The following is a 25,763-nucleotide window of genomic DNA, read 5'->3' as shown; positions in this document are numbered from 1 at the left end:
ACCTTCTGCGGTAGCTTTAAGATATATATATATCTTATATTCTAATATATATTCATATATATATATTTTATATTCATATATATATATATGAATCCTTTGATATCCTTTCCTTGAGGATGTAAAGATTAAGTCCCTTTCCCTTAAATGTGGTCCAGATTTAAATAACTTCCAACGAAATGAGTAAAACTTAAATACCAGCGTACAAACTCAGAAACGAGGTCACAAATGGCTTTCACACACCTTGCTCTGAAAGCAGTCGGGTGTCATGTTGTGATGACACTCAAGCAATCTACTAACTGAGGCCTCCTGCCAAGAGCCACATGGTTGAGACATCTCATAAGTGGGGGCTCCAGCCCCAGTCACTGTCAGCATCCTGAGTGCAGTCATCTGAGGGTCACTCAGGTGGAATTTTCCAGCTACAGCACTGCCAAATTTCGAGCCCAGAAAAAAACTGGGAGATAGTTACTGTTGTTTTAAGCCACTAAATTTTGGAAAAATTTATGTTCTAGCAATTAGCAACTAATATACTGCCTATTTGTCTTCCTACCATCTCTTGTTGGTAGGAAGAGCATGGAATGAAGGAGACCAAGCAGGACTGAATGAATTCTTTGCATTCACCCTGAAAACCATTTGATTTCTCTCAACTTACATTTCCCTAAAATGAAGAATGATAGAAAGAGAAGCAGACAGAGAGAACTTGTACCTACTAGTTCATAATCCAAGTAATACCCACAACAGCCAGAGTGAGGCCAGCCGAAGCCAGGAGCCCAGAGTTCCATCTAGGTCCCCCAGATGAGCAGCAGGGAGTAAAGTACATGAGCTTCCTCCCAGGATACCCATGAGCAAGAAGCTGTATTGGAAGCCAAGATTTCACCCACTCCTATTTGAGACACAGGTGCCCCAATCAGTGGTGTAAACAGCAGTGAAACCCCCATTGTGCCACAACATCTGACCTTGATATGCTACTTATTAGTAAGAGTATACCAAGAAGAATTTCAATGGCTTCTGATATAATAAGAAATATTCTTTTTAAGAGAGGAGGAGGAGAGACAGAGAGGAAGATCTTCATCTGATGATTCATTCCTCAAGCAGCCACAATGGCCACAGCTGCACCAATTTGAAGCCAGGAGTCTGGAGCTTCTTCCAGGTCTCCCACACGGGTGCAGGGTCCCAAGGCTTTGGGCCATCCTCGACTGCTTTCCCAGGCCACAAGCAAGGAGCTAGATGGGAAGCAGGGCTACCGGAATTAGAACCGGCACCCATATGGGATCCTGGCACGTTCAAGATGAGGACTTTAGCTGCTAGACTATCACAGTGGACCCATAATTATAAATATTTTTATAACATTCCCAAACATTTTATCAAAGAATAAAGACTTTAAATTACAGTATTATTGCTATGATTAATAAAGTACAATGAAGATTCCAACTGCATTTGTCCTATTTACTACCATCTGTATCTTCATCAGAGACAAGGCCAGACTTGTACAACAATTACTAAGTACTTTTTGAATGGAAGGAGGAGATCCTTTTCAAAGTTGGTACAGATTTCATGGTTTTAAGTTTCTTAGCAAAAGTTATAACTAGGCAGGGCAAATGAAGAGGAAATGCAATTCCTTAAAATCTATATTTAAGGTCTCGCTTCTTAATAATTATCTTTCCTTTTTAATGCAAAATAAAATACAAATGCAAATATTTGTACCACATCGATAACCTAGATAATGATTCAAAGACAAACATCTGTAAAACGAACCACAGAGGTTGAGAAGTTCATCAGCTCCTCTAGAAGCTCCTCCAAGCTGTGTGTGTGTGTGTGTGTGTGCGCGCGCGCACGCATGCACATACACAATATAAAAGAGGAAGGGGTGAAATTATAAAGTGAGAAAACATGATGGTGATCACAGGTTCAGAGTCCCCAGTTAAGAAACAAGACAGCCTCTTGCTATGTAGATTTTAATTTAGGTGATTTTTTTACATTGCACTGTCTACTCAAGTTTAAACTGCCTTAATTTTTATGGTATTGTCTAAAGATGAAGCCTCTGATAGTATGCTAATTGGGTAAATACATTAAGTTAAATTTTTAGCTATACTCCCCCAAGTATAGAGCTTTTCTTTTTTAACTCTAATTACAGTTTCACTAGCATAAAGTCTCAGCCTTACTGTGTTAACTCTCAAGTTTACGAGTCTTCTGCAATTTTTTAAAACGCATTAACATTCAACTGAACATTAATGTACTGCAATTATTTGAAGGAATAACTATGAAAAAATACAATTATAAGGGCAGGCACATTGGCTGAATAGGTTAATCCTCCACCTCCAAGCACTGGGATCCCATGTGGGTGCCGGTTCTAATCCTAGCAGCTCCACTTCCCATCCAGCTCCCTGTTTGTGGCCTGGGAAAGTAGTCAAGAATAGCCCAAAGCCTTGGGATCTTGCACCTGCAGGGAAAACCTGGAACAGGCTCCTGGCTCCTAACTCCAGATTGGCTCAGTTCTGGCCATTGTTGCCACTAATGGAGTGAAACAGCAGATGAGAGACCTTTCTCTTTGTCTCTCCTTCTCTCTGTAAATCTGCCTTTCCAATAAAAATAAATAAATCTTTTTTAAAAGAAAAAAATGTATACAAAATGGGTTCATGTTAGCATCCATGTTTCTATATCACTTACAACATCTATAAAAGACTAAATCATTTTCAAATTATGATGAGAACTTGCTTCACTTTACTCAGGCTGGAAAACAGATCTTACACAGCTTTAATAAGACTTGTAAGTCCTGCTCTTTAGTAACCTAACTACTTAGTGATGCTAATAAAGTTTCCTGGATAGACTCTCATCTATCTCAAATGAATCGAGACTGGATTCCTGTACCAGTCTGCAAGGCTGCAAGGACTCATGTACCCAGAGGACACACCGGCTGAGTTATGCTCCAATCACAGCCAAGTGATTTGTTTAAGCTACTGTTTGACAAAATGAAAAAGGTGACATATGTGGAGAGGATTACTGGGTCCATAAAATAGTATTAGCATAATTGCCTTGCTCAAGGGCTGGAAAGAACTATGTCAGTTGCTGACATTCCAGTTTTTCTTACAGAGACAAGACCTGCTCTACAAGTACCCATGGCCATCTCTTGCGGCAGGAAGAGCATGGAATGAAGGAGACCAAGCAGGACTGAATGAATGCCTAGCATTGACCCTGACAGGCCACTTGATTTCTCTCAAATTACATTTCCCTAAACAACAGGATGGGGCCAGTGTTGTGGCTCAAAGAGTTCAGCTGCTGCCTACAACCCTGGCATCCCATATTAGAGTGCCCAGTCTGAGTCCTACTGCTACACTTCCAATCCAGTTCCCTGTTAGTACACCAGGAAAGGCAGTAGAAGATGGCACCCACCAAATGGAACTCCAGACTCCCTTCTTCAGCCTGACCCAGCCCCATCTGTTGCATCCCTTTTGGGGAGTAAACCAAGAAAGAGATAGAAGACATCTCTCTTTCTTCCTACCTCCCCATCTCTGTCAATCTGTTTTTCACATAAATAAGTCTTAAGACAAACAAAAAGGATGAAAGATGGCCTGACTGTATAAGTCAAGATTTTTTCTGTTTATAAAGAACAGAATCCAAATTAAGATCAGGCAAAAAAGTTAATTACTAGAAAACTGCGGGGCAAGTCAGAGACTCTAAAGAGTTGCTTACAGGAGCTAGAACCAAAATAGTTACTCAGATCTCAAGGGCTGACCCCTAAAACTTCAACAAATCTCAAGTCTTTGCTTTTTTTCCAAGTTGGCTTCTTTGATTTCTACTGTACAAAACAGTGCTGTCCAATATGGAAGCTCCTAAGCCAATGCAGCTATTGAGCATTTGAAATATGACTATTCTTTAGCCGCTAGGCCACGCCACCGGGTCCAAAATATGACTATTCTAAATTGAGAGGTAGTAAAGGTGAAATACACTTCAGATTTCAAAAACTCAGTGGACAACTTAGGCCTGAGGGTGCTTCAAAGAGCTTATGGAAAAACAGAATCAAGAGCTAAGTTGCTTTGGAAATATAAATACAAAAGTTTCAATAATAAACTGTGTGTGTTATGGGTATTAAAATACACATTTTCATGAACCTTTACAAAAAAACTTAGTAATTTTTTTATTACATTTTAACATATTTTGAATGGAATGAGTTAAATAAGGTATATGACCAAAACTAATTTCACTTATTTCCTTTTCATATTTTCATGGGACTACTAAAACATGCTAAATTACATATGTGGCTTGTACAAGTATTAAGGTCTAGTGGACAGTGCTGTCTAGAGGTTTTCTCCCACATAGAGAAACACACCATCTGTAAGGCTGGATTCCATTTATCCAGCTTATCACAACATAGTAAAGATGAGTTTCCTTTCCTACTTCAGTTTTGTTTTGTTTTACTCAAAACAAAGACAGCAAGAGAAAGGGAAAGAGAGAAAGATCCACCATCTACTGTTTCACTTCCCAAATGGTTGCAGTAGCTGGGACAGGTCCAGGCCAAAGGCAGGAACCAGAAACATCATCTGCATATCCCAGATGGGTGCAGGGGACCAACCACTTGAACTATCCCCTGCTGCATTCCTAGGCATGTTAACAGAGAACTAGATCATCAATGGAGCAGCTGCTACTAAAATCAGGGCCCATATGTGATGCCAGCTTTGCAGCTTAACCTACTAAGCCACAACTCCAGCTACTTCCTCCAATTTATTTTTATTTCAGAGACAACGCAAGGGTCTTCCACATGGTGGAAGGAGCCCAACCACTTGAACTGTAACTGCTGCCTCTCAGAATCCACACTAACAGGAAACTGAAATTGGGAGCCAGCACTCATGGGTCAAATTGAGGCATCCAGGTATAGGATGCAGGCGTCCTAATCAGGCTTAACAACAACACCAACTGCCACATGACCCTCATTTTTAAATGACTCACAAGAACTCAGGTTTGGGCAGGCCCAGTCAAGGTTAGCTTTGGACTAACCTTTGCCAGGCAGAATGCTAATCATGATGAATAGCTCAGTCATGATCACATGAAGGGATAAAGTGAAGAACAGAGACATGAGATACTATAAGAGAAGGGAACCACAGACACTAGGAAGAAAAAAAACAAAAAAGACCCACTGTGCCAACTTACAGGGTATCTGGGAGGATTAATATATATATAGCAATGCCCACTCTAAAAAAACCAAGCTTCTGACCAAGTCCTTCTCTAACATGTGATGACATTTATCCACTTTAAACACTTGAATGACTGTGTCTTCCAGCACAGGTTGGGAAACATTAGAAACTCAAGGATTAATCTTTCATATTTTGACCCTTCGGTATCATCAAATGTGCCTAAAGCAATGATACTTTACTAAACCCTAGATCCTGGCAACTGAGAAAGAATAGTTCATGGACCTCACATGATGGCTCAATTGGCTAATCCTCTCTTTGCAAGTGCTAGGATTCCATACGGGCATTGGTTAGTGTCCCAGACGCTCCACTTCCCATCCCACTACCTGCCTATGACCTAGGAAAGCAGGGAACAATAGCCCAAAGCCTTGGTTCCCTGCACCTGCATGGGAAACCCAGAAGAATGTTCCTGGACCTGGCTTCAGACCGGCTCAGCTCTGGCCACTGTGGACATTTGGGGAGCAAGCCAGCATATGGAAAACCTTTCTGTGATCTGCCTTTCTAATGATAATCATCATCATCATCATAATAATAATAAACAACTCTTAATTTAAAAAATTAAAAGTAGTTCATGAAGATCTCAATTTTACTCTACACTGATATAAGCTGAAAATACAAATGTGAACATCATCATTGACAGTGAAGAAGTTTTATTAAGTATGTAACAATTCTAAAAGTATTCTTTATAGTGAATTCTACTAGGAAATGCAAAACTCTACAAAGTCTAGAGTGGTCACTCTCAAATCACTCAGCACTCTTTGCCAGAAGTACTGAAAACTTCAAAGAGCTCTTATGTACGCTTGACCTCTTGATAGTATATTTTAAAGTAAGGAACATATAAAACATCTTACTGCATTTTTATCACGTTATCTTCAAGAAGTTGTATAGTTCTTAAATCTATCCAGGTCTAGGATCCACTCTGAGACAAAGTTTACATGATTCAAGGTATGAAATGAAGCTCTCCTTTTTTTATCCTTTGCATTGATATTCAATCGTTCCAGTATCAATTGTTGAAAAGATTATCTTTTCTTCTGTAAATGAGCTTTGTGTCTTTGTCAAAAACTGCGTGTGGATCTAAATACTTCATTTCTAAATACTTCATTCTGATCTACATTGATTTAGATTTGTTTAAACCATTACCACACTGTCATGATTACGGTAGTTTGACAGTAAATCTTGGAACTGGAGACTGGGAGTCCTCTAATTTTGTTCTTTTTTCAAAGTTGTTCTTGTTATTCTGGGCCTTTGGTGCTTCAAAATGAATTTTGGAATCATGTTGTCAATTTCTATTTTAAAAAAATAAAAGCCTGCTAGAAGTTTGACTTGCTAGCATTGTGTTAGATCTATACACCAATTAAGGCAGAAATGATTTGTTACAATATTGAGTCTTCCAACATAAGACCATGACATATTTATTTGCTTTAAATATTCTTTAGTTTCTTTCAGCAATGTTCTGTAGTTTTCAGAGGGGCTATGAGGCAGAATTGAGAGTGCTAATTTACAGGGAAAAGTAAGATACCATCATTAGAAATTACAGTGGATATTATGAAACAAAGAAAAAGCAACGGTGTCTGATTGCAATTTTTTCTGTTTTCCCACATTCACTGTGATTTCTGCCCCTTGATACTGTTCATCAACCTGAGCAGGAGGCTGACACCACATACTATCCCCTCTCTATCTCTTGCTTGCATAGTGGAAACCATTTGGAATTCATTTGAGGAAAAAAAAATAGAAGCAGCAAAAATTAAAAAAAAAAAACTTTTGTGGCCCAGAAAAATAAATAAAATGCATTTTCACAAAGAAGAAAAAAACAGAGAGAGAAAGGTTACAGTTGCAATATAGATTTTGGATAAAACATAACAATGCTGGATATAAAGTGAGTGGATATTATCTGCAACACAATCCAGTTTGTTCAATTCATCCACATTAGTTCACTTCATATCCAGCTATGTAACAAAGTATTAGTAAAAATCATAGAGTCAGGAAAAAATAAAGTATAAGGAATGATATTACAGTATTGTGGATTAAGCTACCATCTGCAATGCTGGCACTCCTACATCAGTAATGGTTCAAATCCCATCTGCTCTGCTTTTGATCCAACTCCTGGATCAAAGGAACCTGGAAAAGCAGATAAGAACCCTAATATTAAGGTTCTTGCCACCATTCTGGGAAACCTGGATACAGTTTAGGGCTCTTGTTTTAGGGCTTGCCTAAGTCTGGCCATTGTGATAATTTGAGGACTAAATCAGCAAATGAAAGATTTCTGTTGCATGTTCTCTCTCTCCCTCTCCTTTCCCTCTCCTCTCTCCACCCCAACTCAGTCTTTCAAATAAATAAAGTAAATTTTCAAATATCAACCAGGAAGAAAGCAACTGTGCATTATAATGGCATTCTGCATTATTTACCATCAACAATCATACATTAAGTAATTCACATTACCACAGCATGTTCAGCACACTAACAGACCTGAGGGAGTGCTCCTCCATTTGGAAACAGGGTAGCAGATCAGGTTAACTGACAGTCATGTGAAATACAGCTACACTTAAAATTTTTAATTTTTTAAATAAAGATAAAAACATAACAAGAAGAGAAAAAGAAAATAAACTCTGAAGCAAATAAAATAAAACCAAAAGAGAAAACTCCACAAGAGGCAATGCATGGCTTCTCTTCATTTCCCACAGGAAAACAGAGTAACGTCAGAATTACCATGAGTCATAGCTGGCTACCTGGGGCAAGGAAAAGTAAAATTTTTAACTCTAAATGGAAAAAATCAGGAAAGAAGAAAAGTGTGGTAGCAAACATAAACCTACGTTAACGTCAATGAAATTCATTCTTCCTAGTCCACAGTAAAATCTACAGTTTGAAATACAAATTAACAAATAACACTAAAACCATGTCTATTTTGTACCCACAGCAAGCTCAGAGTGTTTTAAGTATCCTATTTGTCAATTCCTTGTTACTCCCAACAGCCCTGCACAGCAGGCAGAGCTGTCTTGGTTAGCTCTGGTTGGTCTAACAAAACACTGCAGTCTGGGTATTTTTACAAACAACAGACACAAGTCAAAAGGTTAGAAAGACCATGATCAAGGCAGTGGTGGACTCAGAGCCAGGTAACCACCCCACCCTGTTAATGAACAATGCCTTTTCTCTAAGTTCTCATGCAGCAGGAGTATCTAGCTAGTCTCCGTGAGCTCTTTTATAAGGATACCTGAGGGCTCTGCCTTCACGACCTAATCACTTACTAAAGGTACCACCTCCTGAGACCATCACCATAGGGGCAAAGACTCAATGTGAAATAGGGGACACATTCACATCACAGAAAGAGCTGACTTCATCTTAAAAAAAGATTTATTTATCCTGTTTATTTATCAGAGAGACAGTAAAAAGCAGAGACAGAAACACAAAAGGATAGTTCTTACATCTACATTCACTACCCACAGCACAATAGCCGAGACTTGGTAAGGCCTAGGCCAGGAGACAGAAATTCCATTTAGTTTCTCATATGGTAGCAGGGCCCAAGTACCTGAGCCATTAGGAGGCAGAGCAGCTAGGACTAGAACAGGTGCTCACATGGGATGCTAGTGCCGCAGGGTTAATACAACAAATCACAACACCAGGCTCAGCTGGAAATTAAGGTCTGAAAGATAACGAACGGTTTTATGAAACTAAGAAAGAAGATGAAAGTCATAAAGGGAGGAAGGAAGAAGGAAAGAACAGAGAAAAGGAGGGATGGAAGGATGAAAGGAAGGATGGATAGAAGACGGAAGGGAAAAGTGGACTTTGAGAGACTTGAAGAACAAACATAGACTACAGTATACAAACCACTCACATTCTGGAACCAAATCCTTACTCTACCTCAAAAGCCACATGTACATTTGTGAAGAAAGATTCCTTTTGCAATCTAGACGAGGGATCACTGAACTACTGCCTGTGGGCCAAATCCATCCCAATGCCTGGTTTTGAAAGTAGAGTTTTATTGGAACTGAGCCACACTCATCCATTTACATATTGTCTGTAGCTGCTTTCATGCTATCACAGCAGAGCTGAGGAGTGGTGACAGAGACCATATGGCACACAAGCCTGGGATTTTACTGCCTCGCTCTTCAGAAAAGCCTGTTGGCCCCTGATCTAAAGAGTGCTACTTTCGTCGTCCAGAAGGGAAGTAGGACAAGGACAATTAACTAAAAGCAGGAATGGTCTTCTACTTGGTGAATACAACTCCATTCCCTACCGAGTAAGTATCCAGACCATTTTACCACTTTCTTTTGTGATTAAGTCTCAAATGTAAAGAGTAGCTCAAACTTAGCAACCAGAAACCAGAGTTATTACAGGAATAAACTGCACCTACCTTTTAGTACTTTATTCCAGTAACATACACATTCCTACTTTTACAAAAGTATGCCCACTCCTATTTGAATAGACAGAAACTATTTCCCTTAAGATAAGAAGATGAGGGTTCCCTCTGAATTCTTTATGCTCTTTCAAGCACCAGACAATTCTTTTTGCTTTAAAGCCAGATTGCACAGGAGTGAGTTGAAACAGTCTTTCTACTAAAAGTTGCTTATTAAGTGTCACTTTATTGGATCCCCAAGATTTTCTGAACTACTGAACCAAAAGCACTTAAAATCCAAGGCATCATTTAATTTTACCTTTACAGAAAATCATTGTGAGGTCAGCTTTTCAATCAGAAGAACAGAGCTTCTTAGCATTTTCTGTCTTATGCCCACTGAGAAAAATTGTAATCAACACATATCACCCCCAGAAGCTTGCTAGATATTAAACAACAGGGTATTTAGAGGAGATTAACAATTTCCTTCCTAGCAAATAGGACAAATTAAAGGAACTTTCAAACAAACAATTCCAAATAATACAGAACAATGCAAGAAAGTCATTCAGCCCATTCACCCACTTCCACAAAAAACTTCCATGGACTTGAATCAGTTTAATTCTCTTACAGGTGCAAAAATACAAAATCTTCCACTCCCCTTTGTTCCCCCAGCTCAAGGAAAAATGAGAAGAATGAGAAATTTCAACTGTCAATTTACTGAAACTCGGTGACGACAAGTCACTCAATGTGTCATACACACTTAAAAAAAAACACTCATGCCATTAACTATTTTTCCTAGCAACATGAAGGAGTAATAACATCATTTCAAATGGGTATTTTTTAAGAGTCCTATGGCCAGCCAGTTATCAGACTAGCAGGCATTTGAGCAAGTGTACAGATGAATTCCAGGGCCAGGGCAAACACACAGAGGTGTTCTATTTGGTGTTCACAATGTTTTTAAGCATTATTCTTCACTGCCAGCACTTAAAATGCCATTTCACATTTTTAAAAAAGAGACTTGAAGAACAAGGAGACCCCGAGACCCTGGGCTGCATTTAACAATAGCTGCCTGTCTGGCAACACAAGCCCCGTAGACTCACACGGAAAACAACTGTGCAGGTAGATAGCACCTTCTACCTTTACCTGAGGCACACAGTTAGCTCACACTACCTCTGGCCATGCCCTTTTATGTCACATCAAGGCAGATTCACCTTCCTCAGTACCTGCTTGGCCCCATGATCATCTGCTCTGGGTTTCATTCAAAGTAAACTGACTATAAAGTGGGTACCCTTCTATATCATGCTGAGGTGGCAGTTCCTTACATCAACCAGATACCCCCTGTATATCATCACTTCAGATTCTCCTACATGAGGTACCCTGAGTGGACCATACTATGTCTACAACCAAGATTTCCACTACAACGCTTAGCCTGTCCAGGTTCCTGAACTGAATGATAACATGACCTTAAGTCTTGTTCCCTCCCTTTTACTAGCAAAGAGACCCATGCTCCAAGTGTGCACTGATGGATCAGTGGAGCCAAACAGTGGCCTCAGAAGAAAGAAGACAGTCTCATCTCCTTACACAGATGACCAACTTTAACTTGTTTACCCTCATTTCCCTATGGTGTCAAAATTATGTAGCAGAACTAAATCTCATCAAGTCATCTACCTGGATGAAATCTCACTTCGTGATATTAACTGATGTCAGTAAGATTACCATGGAAGAACTGAAGATATACTAAACTGGTTACAGCTCTGTGTCTGCTCTGGCCTATAGCTCAATCATGTCCACTTTAGAGACAATGCAAGAACTACATAAATAATAGCTTTTTTTATCTAATAAAAAAAGTCACCATTGTTTTTCATTGTTGTTATTTTTGCCATATTCACTACTAGTAGGAAACATTTATATTTTGCTTCCAATCCAGTGGATACAACAATGTTTCTACTTATTTCTATGTGATACTATCAAGTTCCTAACTCCAGGATTTGAACTTTGCCATATACTATACATTCTGTAAAACTAACCCATTACAACATAAATTCAAACACATAAAACCATTTTCAAGTAATTTTCAGTGTTTTCCTTCCTTAAAATACAATATTCTTAATTACTGAGCACTTTTTATTCAGATGTTTACAATTTCTAATACAAAATTACAACCTCTTCCTTATTTCATCTTGGAATAAGTTTTCTCCCAATCCCAAGCCCCTCAAAAACCCAATGAAATAGAAAAAAAAAAAAGTTTTCCTGGCACAGAATTACTAGGTTCGGTAATTCTCAGGACAAAAGTAAAAGAATACACATAAGTCAGTTTTCACCATGTCCTAAGAGAATGAAGAGGAGCACTGTGTAATAACAAGCTCTTGTGTAAGACAAAGTACAGTCATCCTCTGGTATTCATGGAGATTGGTTCCAGAAGCCCCCAATCTAATGGACATCAAAACTTGCAGACGTTCAAGCTCCTTACCTAAAATGGCACAATATTCATATATAACCTATACACACCCCTACATTTTTTAAAACTATCTCTAGTTAACTGCAGTAAGTACTACAATGTAGATACTGTGTAAAAAGTTGTTACTGTATCTTGTTTAGAGAATAATGACAAAGGAAAAAAGGTTGTACAGGGCAACTTTTCCCCAAATATCCTTAGGCTGCAATGGGCTGCATTCATAATATGGAACCCAAAAATACTTTGTGACACTACACAATTCTGAAATTGTGTAGTGAGTATTTTTATCATTTCAGCAATGTCCTCTTTACTGCAGGACACAATTTCTCCCCACAAACACAGTGGTCAAGAGGCTCAGAGTGTGCAATGGATCCCAAGTAGAACAGGCATGGGAAGGTTCGCCTAAGCCTAACCCACAGGCTAGCAAGTACTGGGTCTGCTTCCTGCTGCATGGACCAAGCAAGATTTGTCTGTTTCCCATTTTGTTTAAAGAAGTGCATGTGGAATTTTTACCACCCACAAATAAAAAATCCTAATAAATACAGAAACATTTTTCTACTGACTTAAGTGTTTAGGCAAATCATTTAATCCTTTGAGCTATCTCAACAAAAAATAAAAATCAAATACCAGCATCAGAATCTATTTTTAAAATAAATTCATATTTTAATCATTTATTCTTAAATTACAATAAGTAAAATCATATCATGATTACTTAATGGTCTTCACATTCTAACATCAAAAAAGTCTATGGATGGGTGAAACAGCTACACTTGGTGAAAGGAACTTAGAAGCAAATGATGGCTTCATTCTCAAATAACAAAACCTGTCTATAACAAATCAACAGGGTATATAGTCAAACTATGCTATCACAGTATTTTTATATTCTGCTGTGCCTTTAAAAGGCTTGAGATGATGAAGCTACCTTGATGATGATGGAGAAGTACCCTACCCCTAAGAAATGGGGAGTTTATTTTATTTTTAGGTTTAAGACTATGGACTGTAGGCCTAGTAATTAGACAAGCACCATCCATGTGGAAACAATCTGTAAAGTGGTTGCCAATGCAAATTCCTTCTGAAAAGCACAGCTAAACGTTCCAAGGTCACCGTGCAACATTGTTACCAACTGTTAAAAACTGAACAGAATTTTGCACTGTTGCTGCTACGTTGGTTGGGTTATTTATTTTTACTTTTTAATTGTTGATCTGCTTACAAGCCATTTATCCCTTTTTGTCCCTCCTGATTTACTCTCTGCATGCACAAGGGTCCAGAACATATTAATGTTGCAACTTGGGCATTCCATCTACAGAAGATGAATCATTTCACAGTAAAGCAATGTGCAGGTGAGGGGTGGAGAGTGGAGGGTAGGGGGACTTTGCCATTTTAGCAAATAGGTTCCATCTTTCAATTGGCTCATAAGCAAAGCCAAGGGCACAATATAAAACAAGAGCTTTTTAAACAGAAAGAATAGGAATTTGTTATGGAAGAGAAATGAATTAGGTAGGCGATGAGCGAACAAGCATTTTTTTCCTTGGAGTCTTAAAAATACAAGCACAGTCAACACCAATTTCGAACAAACAGGAAGACTAATGAAACCAATAAGGCCCAATAAGTCAAAACAAAAATACTACAACTATAAATTATGGATTATGACGATTATACCAATATTGCCTTCTCATTTACTATCAAACTTCATTTAAAATGAACTGAGTTTTAACTAGAACAGATGGAGATCACCACATATGAGTTGCAGGATTTCTAAGGAGACCACTTACTATTCTAATAGAGCATAATAATTACTGAAACCAAATTAATTATGCTTTATAACCACAAATGAAATATGTACATTTCCTACAACACGGGTGTAGAGAAGCTGAAGCAAATTGCTGACTCACATTCCCAACCAGAACTACACAACTGCTGGGAGTTTGGGAAAACTAGGCAACTGGAAACTAACAACGAAAGTTTAATGATGCACAAAAATCCCATGCTTTACTACAGGAAAAAGTTTCCACCTTAGTAGTCAGTTTTAAAAATCGTTCCCTACGGATACAGCTAGAACTCTACTATACCATGCTTCCAACGACGACGAAGATGACTAACATTAGTTACTGCCTATTCCAGTTCAGAGGGGAACTTGCACCAGGATTCTGACTGCTTTCCAGACAATCATAAACACTCCTAACTCTCTGAACAATATCAATTTAAGATGGTAAAAATTTTCCTTACATGAAATCAAAACTAAATAATCGCAAGTAGAAATACAAGCTGAGGCAGCGGACAAAATCTTAAGTCATAATCAAAACCCTAACTGTGGTGCTCTCAGGCCTGTGTCTAATGGCTTTGTCCTCAGTCTGTCCCCTGGTCTACTTAGCTTCTGTCCCATAACCTAGTCAAGAGGCATCCGTTTCTCAGGAGCTAAGCATCTACAGACTCTCCCCAAGGCAGCTGCTGCCCAGGAGATCTCATGCCTGGATCACATTTTAAAGAATGTCACAGACTCTAGTCCAATTGGATCCTGGGTCTCTACAGGTCAGCCCTCTATTGAACAAGCCTGAGTTCCAACAGCTGATGTAAAGAATTTATATTAGATAATTTCTATTGTAGTCTCTCATCCTGATGATATTACGAAAGAGATTTCACCCCAAAGCTTAATTTATTAATGCTAATTTTGTCTCACAAAAAACAATTCACTTCTAAAGTCTCATACGTTAGCCTTTCAGTAACAAAATAGTTCAACAGACTTTCCCAATAGAGTAATTCAAAAGAGAGCATTATGCTCAGTGAAAACAGACCAATCCCAAAAAGACAAATGTCATATGTTCTCTCTATGTAAGGCAACCTCCATGCAAAATATAAGATAAGCAGATACACAGGTGGACATGTATATACATATATTCTCATACATGAACTACAAAATGGAGACTAGAATATCAGGAAGAGAAAATATGTTGCTATATGCATCTCTACTCCTGAATAAAAGTAGAACTTCCAATGAAATTATTAAATGTACCTTGACAAAAGAATAATAAACTACTTAGTATTGTCTCTAGCTACAATGCCATGATACACTAAATGGCAAGAATGTTGAACTTGTGATTGTTGCTGAAGGACTATACAACTGTAAAGGGGAAAACAGTGGTGAGACGGGGGAGAATGGAGTTGAGGCGGGATCCCTGTGCCTATGGAATTATATCATTAAAAAATAATAATAATCTTTAAAATACATCTTCATTCAATAAATGGTTTTAGTTGAACTCATTGTATGAGGGAAAGGCTTACAAACCAGTCATAAAAATACTGAGTTAAATAATTGTTTGAAAATTCATTTGTATTCTCATACTGATAATCATATACTGTTACCTTGAGAAGGTATGTAGGGATATTGCTGAAATCCACCGGCAACTTTAAAAGGAAACGTGCTGAAAATTCACCAGTCTGTGGAAAAAAACATATAATAATAAGATTAAAATCAGAAATAGATTTGAGAAGTGACAATTATAGCCAAGGCCACAAGTTCAACCTGTTAAAAATGCAAGCATCTTCAATTTGAGCTTCATACCATGAGGTAGGAAAAGAAGGTTAGGAAAATAGATGAGAATAAAAAGAATTCTTAAATTATTCATTACTAAAAAATACAATTCAAATTTTTTAAATCTGCATTTTAAATGTGCAACAAAATTGAAACTCAGTAGTATTACATTTTTGAATTTCTTAAAATATGAAAATAGATGAATGTATATTATTTTTTGAAAATTAAGCAACAGGAACCTATCTACCCCTCTTATTAATTTGTTTTTACTAAAGTAATCAAACCACTACACTAACATTTACAACTCACACATAACTCCATCTCATATGTGCGTTTGAAAATAAACACAAAGGCCAAATTCTATCCTTTGAAGTGGCACAAAAGCGGAAAGCCCAAGTGAATTTTCATTTCCTGACAATCCATAACATCATCATCTTCAAACCATACTTTTCATCAATCTACCTTATGAACTAATTTCGATAGGAATGATATACAGAAGCTTGGCATTTTGAAACATTTAACTAAGCTCTGAATAACAGCTCTTAACTTCTAAAAGAGAAAACTCATGCAAAAAAACAAGTTTCTCTTAATTCTTATAAGAGATAGGGAGTCACATTTTAAAAATAATAATTTTGAAACTCTCTATAGGAAAGGTTTTCCAATCTGGCCATGCAAAAACGTCAGGGGTCCTGAGGACTAGCACAAAGGGAGCAAAGTCGTGTGCTGAGCTGGTGGGCCCTGGATCTTCCACTCTCTCACTGTGACTGTGCAGTCTGCCAGGTGGGCTGTAAAGTGACACCTAGGAATGAAGAGTGCCAGGGATGATCTAAAACAGTCCAAGGTGCTTCAAAACATTTGGGGGGAGTGGAATCTAAAGTAAAATTTACTTTGGAGAAAAAGCATTTTGAAATCCATGTATAGTTTTGTTCTTCCATTATATACATCTTTCATGATCTTTCTGATGATTCCTCATATGCATAGATTTCAAAATTTGGGACTCCATAATAAACTTTGGGTCCTGTTTCCCCACACTGTGTAAAATACCCTTGCAGATCTCTATCCTTTTCAGAGTGTGACTGCTATAGAGCACCTAATTTCTTCACTACCTTCTCCCTTAGAAATGAGCACTGCAAACTCTCAAAACACATCTTTGAACACAGCAAGCACTGACAAGCATTTTCATGGAGCAGGGTGAATACACACACCAGCACGGAAGCCTCTCATGGACAAGTCCACAGCTCTTACCATGCTCCATTAAAACAAACAAACAAACAAAAAAAGCCCTGGTGCTGATTACAAGAGTCTAGGCCCAAATTTTAAAGCTCAATCGCAACATCTCAGATGTGTAGACATAAGTGCAGAAGCATTAACCTTGAGCTCAGAAGATGAATAACAATGACACTGAAATCTGCCAGTGATTTTGCTGTTGGTTTCAACACTTGCATCTTTTAACAGATATCAGCCTCTGGCATTGCTTCATTGCCACAAGCCTAACCCTGTAACTGAAAAGGTAAAAATCAGAACTGCTTTTTCAGAATCACAGCCACCTAAAGATCCACAACAGCTCATCATAGCAGTTGGCAGAAGGTCTGCATTAAATCTAACATAGTTCTTGCCAGTCCAAGGTTAAGAGTATACTGTTAAGAGTATAGTTCTGGGGCCCAGAGTGATAGCGCAGTGGTTAAGGTCCTCGTCTTGCACACCTGGGATCCCAGATGGGCTCTTGTTCTAATCCCGGCAGTCCCACTTCCCATCCAGCTCCCTGTCTGTGACCTGGGATAACAGTCAAGGATGGCCCAAAGCCTTGGGACTCTGCATCCGGGTGGGAGACCTGGAAGAAGCTCCTGGTTGCTGGCTCCTGGCTTTGGAATGGCTCAGCTCCAGCTATTGCAGCAACTTGGGGAGTGAAGCATCAGACGGAAGATCTTCCTCTGTGTCTCTCCTCTTCTCTGTATATCTGACTTTCCAATTAAAAAAAGAAAAAGAGAGTGTAGTTCTGATGTTATATTAACCTGCTAAGACTGACATACTGGTTTAAGCGTGGTTCTTTGAATCAAAAGTAGACCTAAAAGGCTGTGTATAAGTCATACTCTAAGAGGAAGCAGAGAGGCAAAATACAGTAGCTTTGGAGTTAGATGGGAGTTTGAAGCGAGCGCCTTGCCAGTTTGAGGGTTTAGGAAAGCAGTTTTTCTTTAAAGCAGTAAACAGTGCTACAGGAGAACATCAGAGAATCCAGGTTCACACCAACTGTCCCCAGTCTCTTCTTCCTCCTATATGATCAACTGTTTTCTCACACTCATTAACATGCATTTTTTAAAAAGTCTTTCCTGACTTCATATCATTCTTCAGCTTCCATCTCATTTCTCTATTCTACTTTACAAAACTATCTTCTGTAAAAACCTACTCTGTGAGTCTACACCTCCTCTTTTATTTTCATGCACTCTGTTCTGCCAGACTTTAATCTCCCCAACTCCAGAACAGCTCATCAAGATCATCAACAGGACCCAGTGCGATAGCGTAGTAGTTAAGGTCCCCGCCTTGAATGTGCTGGAATCCCACCTTTCCAATAAAAATAAATAAATCTTAAAAAAAATATTATCAACAACCTCCTCATTGAAAAATATGATGATCCTGTCTTTGTCTTGGTGTTCTCTCAGCAGTATTTGACATGGTTGATTACTCTTTTTCTGAAACATTCTTTACCTGGTTTGCAGGGTATTCTCTATCCAAGAGTCCCTCCCTCTAACCTTCTCAACCTCTGAACACTGGAGTGCCTTCAGGTTTACCTCCAAGGCCTCTCATCTTTATCTATATTCCAGGCTCCTACCCAAATCTTCCTTGTCTTAACTCAAGCTGCATTCTTCCAAGTACCATGAATAAAATCAAATCCCTTCTTTGAGCTCTTCCCTTGCTATTTAGTTTACATTGAAGTAAATGGCAATTCCATTCCTTCAGTCTCTCACTTCAAATAATCCCTTCTACTATCTTTCTCTCTCATTCAACTCAAGGCAAGAGTAAATCCTTTTGATTTTGCCTTCAAAGTATCTTAAGGAGGGGCTAGTGTTAGGCTAAGCAGTTGCATGGGATGCCAGCATGCCATAGCAGAATACATGTTTGGGGTTCAGCTGCTCAGCTTCAGTCCAGCTCCCTGCTAAAGCATTTGGTGAGGTAGCAAGAGACAGCTCAAGTATGAAAACCTTTTCCAATCATGAGAATCCAGATGGAGCTCCTGAGTTCTTTATCCAGTCTGGCCTGGGCCCCCGCCACTGGTGATATTTGAGGAGTGAACCAGAAGATGGAAGATATCTTCCCCACTCCCTCTCTGTCACTCTGCCTTTCAAATAAACTCATCTACAACAAATAATATAGCCTGAGCCCAACCACTTCTCACCAGCTCCAGCACCATCTGATCGGAGCCACACTGTATGGAGAGTAGGCAACTGCAATTGTCCCTCATGGCTTCAGCCCTAGCTCACTGGCAAGCAAACTCGGTGGGGATTTTGCTCATTTACACAAGAATCTGACAAGGTAGCAACTGAACAAAGATGATAAAAAAGGTGAGAAAGTAAAATAGCACAGGCAAAGGGAACGGAAACTGAAAAAGGATTTCCACAGGAGGGTTCCTACATCTTCAAGGAACTGCAAGCGAATCAGTGTTACAGGAGCCACTGAGTACCAAAAACTGGTAACCTGGAAACTCTCTTCTCCACAGCATGAATTATTTCTAAACTGTTGCAGAGTGTACAGCAGTCATCAATAAAATTAGTTAATACCACAACAACTACTGCAAGCATTCAGAGCATTAAGTCACTCCTAGGGATGTTGAAAGAGGACTTTAAAAAAGCATCCGGGCTTCAAAGAAGTTAGGGAATGGAACTAGAGAGAATATGATAAATCAAACTCAATTAACTTTTTTATTTTCAATTTGTAGTGGCAAACTGCTAAGCAACAAAGAAACAGCCATTTCTACACAGCAATGTGCAATTACAATTTCAAAACTTTCAGTATGCTAAACTCAATAGGTCTTATATGTACTCAAAAAGACTGGAAAACAAAGCAAAAGAAATGCAGAATTAAAAAAAAATAAAAGAACTCTTCTACAAATAAGGTAATAGGACAGATAATTACATATTTTGCACTTGGACTCATCTGAACTGATACTTATTTTAGTCTGTGCACTGCATTTTAGCTCTTTTCTCTATTTCAGTTTGTCCAATATATTTTTATTCTACCAGCTATTTTAGACCCACATTCTTTTTTTTTTTTTTAAGATTTATTTTACTTTTATTGGAAAGGTGGATACACAGAGAGGAGAGACAGAGAGGAAGATCTTCCGTCCGATGATTCACTCCCCAAGTGAGCGCAACGGCAGATACTATGCCAGTCTGAAGCCAGGAGCCTCTTCTGGGTCTCCCACGCGGGTGCAGGGTCCCAAAGCTTTGGGCCGTCCTCGACTGCTTTCCTGGGCCAGAAGCAAGGAGCTGGATGGGAACCGGCGCCCATATGGGATCCCGGGCGTGCAAGGCAAGGACCTTAACCACTGCACCATCACGCCAGGCCCAGACCCACATTCTTTTAAAACCCTCCAATGATCCCTACTTTATCCCTTCTCAGAATGTTGATCCTAGAACTAACATAAATGTGTGTTTATTGGCAACAGACCGATTTATACAACTAAAGTCATAATAAAAGAAATGTTGGTCCCAGGACTAACATAAATGTATGTTTATCAGCAACAGGCTGATCGACACAACTAAAATAAACGTAAAGCAATGAAGGGAAGTTCTACCAGAATCCACGAGGAGCACTTCATAGCTGCTCCCAGCTTTCTAGCCTACCATACATTCTTCACTTTGCATTGAAATAAGAAAGAAAACAGAGAACAAGCTTCCAACAGCACTGGAAATACTGGAAACTGGGACTCCAGAGTTAGATTTTCAGTGATGCCACTGACTTCCCTGGAGACCTGTAAGCCAGGCTTCCTTCCCACGCCATAAAACTGAGTGTATACACTAATTTGAAACATTATCTTAATGTAAAACTCAAGTTAGAAATGTTATATGGGCAGCAAAACACCAGAGAAAAATTCTTGTTCTACCTCAGATAATGACTTTTTATGTTTCTCTATCCAATGTTCCAACAGTTATCCAAGCAATTTACACTCACTCTGTTGTAACATCAAAGACCGCTTCCATTGCACTCTTTCCTGTAAGCTGAAAATCAGACATTTAGATGCAGCCAAGCAAACAGAAAAATGTGATTTTTTTTAAGTCACTCCATGGTCAAATCTTCTCTTGGACAGATGTGGCAATTATCTGACCTGTGACTGTTAAAATGTCAGCCTGTCTGCCAACTGCATAACAGCAATTTCCCCAGCATTAGCAATAAACATGGCAATCTTTCCACTGCTCAAGTTATACTACACTGGCAAATAATGTAAACTAACAAACAGCTGTGTCACAGTTTCCTTCTCCTTTGGGAAGTGACAGGTAGACATCTTGTACAAAGTGGATGCCAAGCTCAGGTTATTCTAAAAGGGGAAACTGTACTTCTTTTCTAAGATACATGATGCTGGTCAACAGTTTTATATGAAACTGTTCTTACCACTTACATCGTTAAAAACAACACAAAACTCAAAGTGACTGTAACTTCAATCAATTGACAATCTGCTAAAGATGATGCTTCAAATGGCCTCTGACACTGAATAAGCTAATAACCAAATCTTTAATTTTGAGACTGTTTCTTGGCCAATAAATATACCACATATAGGAGGCCCAAAACAATCTAAATAGAATTTTATGCTTTACAAAATATTTTCCATTAGTTAATTGTCCCAAAGATACTATCCAGTTGTTATAACTCATTTATACCTATTTTAGAAATGAGAACATTGAGGCCTAGAATAGTCAGGAATCTTGCCTATTGTCACTGAGAGTAATAAAATCTAACAAGGGAGAACTCCAAGATTCAAAATTCATTCATCCATCCACAACTACCAAACCCTTAAATGTGTCAGGTACTATATTAGCCACTGCAAAAATAACAAGTAAGAGACACAGGACAGATGCCCTGTGGGACTTACAGTCTACTAGTAAGTCAAACATTAATCAAAATTATCACTCCTATAAATTTCAACCTGTGATAAATACTATCCTTTTTTTAAAAATATATTTATTTATTTTTGTTGGAAAGTCAAATATATGGAGAGGAGGAGAGACAGAGGGGAAGATCTTCCATCTGGTGATTCACTCCCCAAGTGACCACAACGGCCAGAACTGAGCCAATCCAAAGCCAGGAGCCCAGAGCTTCTTCCAGGTCTTCCACAGGGGTGCAGGGTCCCAAGGCTTGGGCTGTTCTCAACTGCTTTCCCAGGCCACAGGCAGGGAGCTGGATAGGAAGTGGGGCCACCGGGATTAGAACCAGAGCCCATCTGGGATCCCAGCATGTACAAGGTAAGGACTTCAGCCGCTTGGCTACTATGCTGAACCCTGATAAATACTATCTTAAGACAGAGCAATTTTCAGTAAGACATGACATGCATAGGTAAATGTATATTTATTTCAATACAGAGGACAGATATAGAACAGATCTTGTACTTACTGTTCATTTTCCAAATGTATACGACCAGTTGGGACTGATGGTAGAAACCCAAAACTCAATCCAGGTCTCAGAAACAGTGGCATAAACCCAAGTATTTCAGCCATCATCTGCTGTCTCCCAGTGTTTCCATTAGGAAAAAGCTGCAGTCAGAAGCCCACAGGGACCCTACCCAGACACCTTGAAATGGGATGCTTCTCACCTACTACACCAAATGTCCACCACTAGCAAATTTTTAAAGAACTTTAGAGATCATTAATGCCAGGCATGTCAGCACTCTAGCTTAGTGAGTAAAGCTGCCACATTGAGACCATCATCCTGTATGTATGGGCATAGGTTCATGTTTCAGTTGTTCCAATCCAGTTCCCTATTAATGGTTTGGGAAAGCAGCAGAGGTGACCCAAGTGCTTGGGTCCTGCCACTGATGTGAATTGCCCAGATGAAGTTCCCGGACCCTGGGGTTCAGGCCAGCTCCAACCTATCTGTTGCAGCCACTGGGAAGAGTGAACTCACAGAAAGAAGACTAATCACTCTCTGTTTCTCCCTCGCTTTCAAATAAATCAATCAGTTTTTAAAAATCTGACACTGAAAAAAAGGAGAGAGAATATCTGCACCAGATAGTAAAACATAATCATTGGGTTAGCGCTATAAGGAAGCAGTCTGAGCCTCTGCCTGCGGCGCCAGCATCCCAAATGGGCACTAGTTTATGTACTGGCTGCTGCACTTCTGATCCAGCTCACTGATAATGTGCCTGGAAAAATAACAGAAGATGGACCAAGTGCTTGGACCTCTGTGCCTACATGGGAAACCTGTGCTCTGGCCAGTGCAGCCATCTGGAGAGTGAACTAGCAGCTGGAAAATCTCTCTGTCTCAGTCTCTCCTTCCTTCTCCTTAACTCTTCCTCTCAAACAAAAATAACTATATCTTTTTAAAAATATACAATGATTATGGCATGGTAGGACAGGTGTTAAATCAACAGACTAACAAAATAAGTTCAGCCCAGGAAATCAAGTCCAAATACATTTTGTGTATGATTGATTATATTGACACACTAGGTAGTCATCTAGAAGAAAACATAAAGCTTCAATCCATATTTCATATCAGAAATCAAACGAAAGTAAAATGGTTTAAAGATTTCAATATGAAACAGAAATCACAAAAAACACATTGAAAAATGGCCTTATAAGCATGCAGCAGAGAAAACCTTTTTAATATTATTTCAAATTCAGAAGCCACAAAAGAAAAGACTAATAAACCTGACTACTGGAACATAAATATTATTTGAATGGCAAGGAAAATAGCTGCCTCAAAGTCAAAAAAACAACTGATCAACAGAGGAAAATGTCTTGCAAACCCATCACAAAAAACTCAAGTGCTTAATAGAAAAGGTGAAAAGAGAATAGAGAGAGAGAAAGAAACAGGCAAAGAAGATACAAAAAAGAAACCCAAAAGGACTCTGACATATGTGAAAAGATGCTTAACTTCACTTACAATGAAATAAATGCACATTTACATGAAACTCAAAAGTCACTTTTCATCAATTAATAGTAGTCAGGCAGAAATCTATCAGCATGTTAAATGTACCACTGCACTGTCTTTTCACCTCCTTCGCCTGGATGCCAAGGCAGTGGTGACTTGAGTAAACAGACCTACCGTATTTACAGTATCATTTTCCTGGCCACTTAACACTTTCCTTGTCTGGTTTTCACTTATGACTATAATATTATGTCCTTTTTCCTATTCACTCATTTGGGGATTACTGAGCTCTTAAAGTATAAATATATATATATATATTTTTTCACCATATATATATATTTCACCATATTTTAAAAATATGGGCATTATTGCCTCATCTTCCATTGTTTCTTTTTCGGCCACTTTATTCTGGGACTCCTCCTTATCCTGTATAACGTGTTCTAGTACTATCCCATAATTTCCAGCCTCTGCTTTCTCCCAAGTATCCACCCCTATCCAGTGTCTGCCTGCTTTGATAATCCTCTGGGACTTTGGGACAGTTGGCTTTATGTTTTTACTCAGAGCTTTTAGTTACCAGCGGAAAGATTAGGTCAACAGGAGCTCCTTAACCATTGTAAGAACGCAATTTGAGACAAATTCACAAACATATGAATACACTGCTGACAACATGGCGAAAGAACCATTTTCCAATATTGCTGCTATATTAATAAACTGATATAAACTTTATAAATGGCATTTTGGTGATAACAAATGACAAGCATATAAAATCTCTAGGCTAGCAACTCCTAGTTATTTCTCTTAGCCATAACTGAACTAACAAATGACATGTTTACAATATTGCTTATTACAGAATTATTTTATGATCAGAAAAAATTAGAAATAAACTTAATGTCTAACAATAGAGGTCAGACTTAATAAATTATGACTATTATACAATGTAATATATAATTGAAAAAAAGGAATAAGATGTTCACTGTGTGTTTATGCAGGAAAAAATATCTTATGAGTAATAAACAAAAAGTAAGGTACAAAGCAGTGTATAATTTATATTAACAATGCATAAAAATAGAATATTTATATTTGTTTAAACATCCATAAAGAAACTGAAGAGCTATACTAGGGAGAAAAAAAGCTCTATTTATGCCTACTTCAAGTGGGAGAGAGACAGGAAAATGGTGGATATGGGACAATGGGAGGAAGAATTTTTACTATATACCTGTTCAGATTTTGATTTTTGATCAATAGATTAGCCATCAAAAAATCTAACATTTTAAACGTTGTAAGCATGTATAATGAATGAGATGCTCACAATTTATGCATTCACTCATTTATTCATTTAACAAACATTTAGTGAACACATGAGGGTACTTCAAAAAGTTCACGGAAAATTGGGTGAAAAGAAAACTTGGGGTGGGTGTTTGAACAGTGGTGTAGACATAGCCTGGGATATCTACATCCCACATCAAGAGTACCTGGGTTTGAGTCTTGGCTCTGCTCCTATTTCAGCTTCCTGACAATGTGCACCCTAAGAAAAAGGAATGATTCCTGAGATACTGGGTGTCTGCCACCCACTGTGGGAGATCCAGATAAGAGTTCTAGCCCCTAACTTCACTTTGGCCTGGTCTCAGCTAATTTGGAAATTTGGCAAGTAAACCAGTAGAGAAAAGATCTCTCTGCCTTTCAAACAAAAAATTAATATGCTTATTTAAGTATAAATCTAAAATTAAATACAAAATTAATATTCATATTTAAATAATCTGCTTATTTTGATACAAAGTTAAGTTTTTAAATCCTGGCATAGTTTTTTTTTTCCACATAATGAACTCTCCATAAACTTTTCTGAAGACACCTTATACTGTACCAAGTCCTAGAGCAGGGAATAGGGATCTTAAGATACAGTCAGTGTCCTCAGGGAGCTTCAAACCTACTGGACTAGACAGATGCTTCTATAAAACATTGCAGTACAGAAAGACATTCACCAGGTGCCTCAGAAGGAATCTATAAGACCTTGATTTCAGGTGACAGAATTCCAACCCAAACTGAATAAAAGATAATCTATGAAAGGATATGAAGTATCTTATGGAAACTAAGGATAAAAATACAACCCAGCCTAAGTTCTAAGTTCAGAATCTTCTCCCTTTATTCCTTGGCTCTTTTTGTGTTTTGTTTCAATTGTTTTCTATTTGCCAGCTGCTG

At 38.5% G+C, this 25,763-nt stretch overlaps 1 protein-coding gene across 2 annotated transcripts in view; it reads right to left on the bottom strand.

Annotated features, from left to right (window-relative positions):
* LOC121166283 (BRISC and BRCA1-A complex member 2) overlaps positions 1–25,763 on the bottom strand; it is a 418,479-nt gene that overhangs the window by 252,574 nt on the left and 140,142 nt on the right. For both annotated transcript variants that reach the window (XM_040995412.1, XM_040995413.1), the window contains one exon: positions 15,326–15,400. In XM_040995412.1, the coding sequence (XP_040851346.1) occupies positions 15,326–15,400 (75 nt within the window). The remainder of the gene's footprint in view (positions 1–15,325; positions 15,401–25,763) is intronic.

The sequence above is a fragment of the Ochotona curzoniae genome, unplaced genomic scaffold, assembly GCF_017591425.1.
Source record: "Ochotona curzoniae isolate NIBS_2020 unplaced genomic scaffold, NIBS_Ocur_1.0 patch106, whole genome shotgun sequence".
NCBI classification, from domain to species: Eukaryota; Metazoa; Chordata; class Mammalia; order Lagomorpha; family Ochotonidae; genus Ochotona; species Ochotona curzoniae.
The sequence above is the reverse complement of the archived record's forward strand: the minus strand, read 5'-3'. Positions and strand labels throughout refer to the sequence as shown.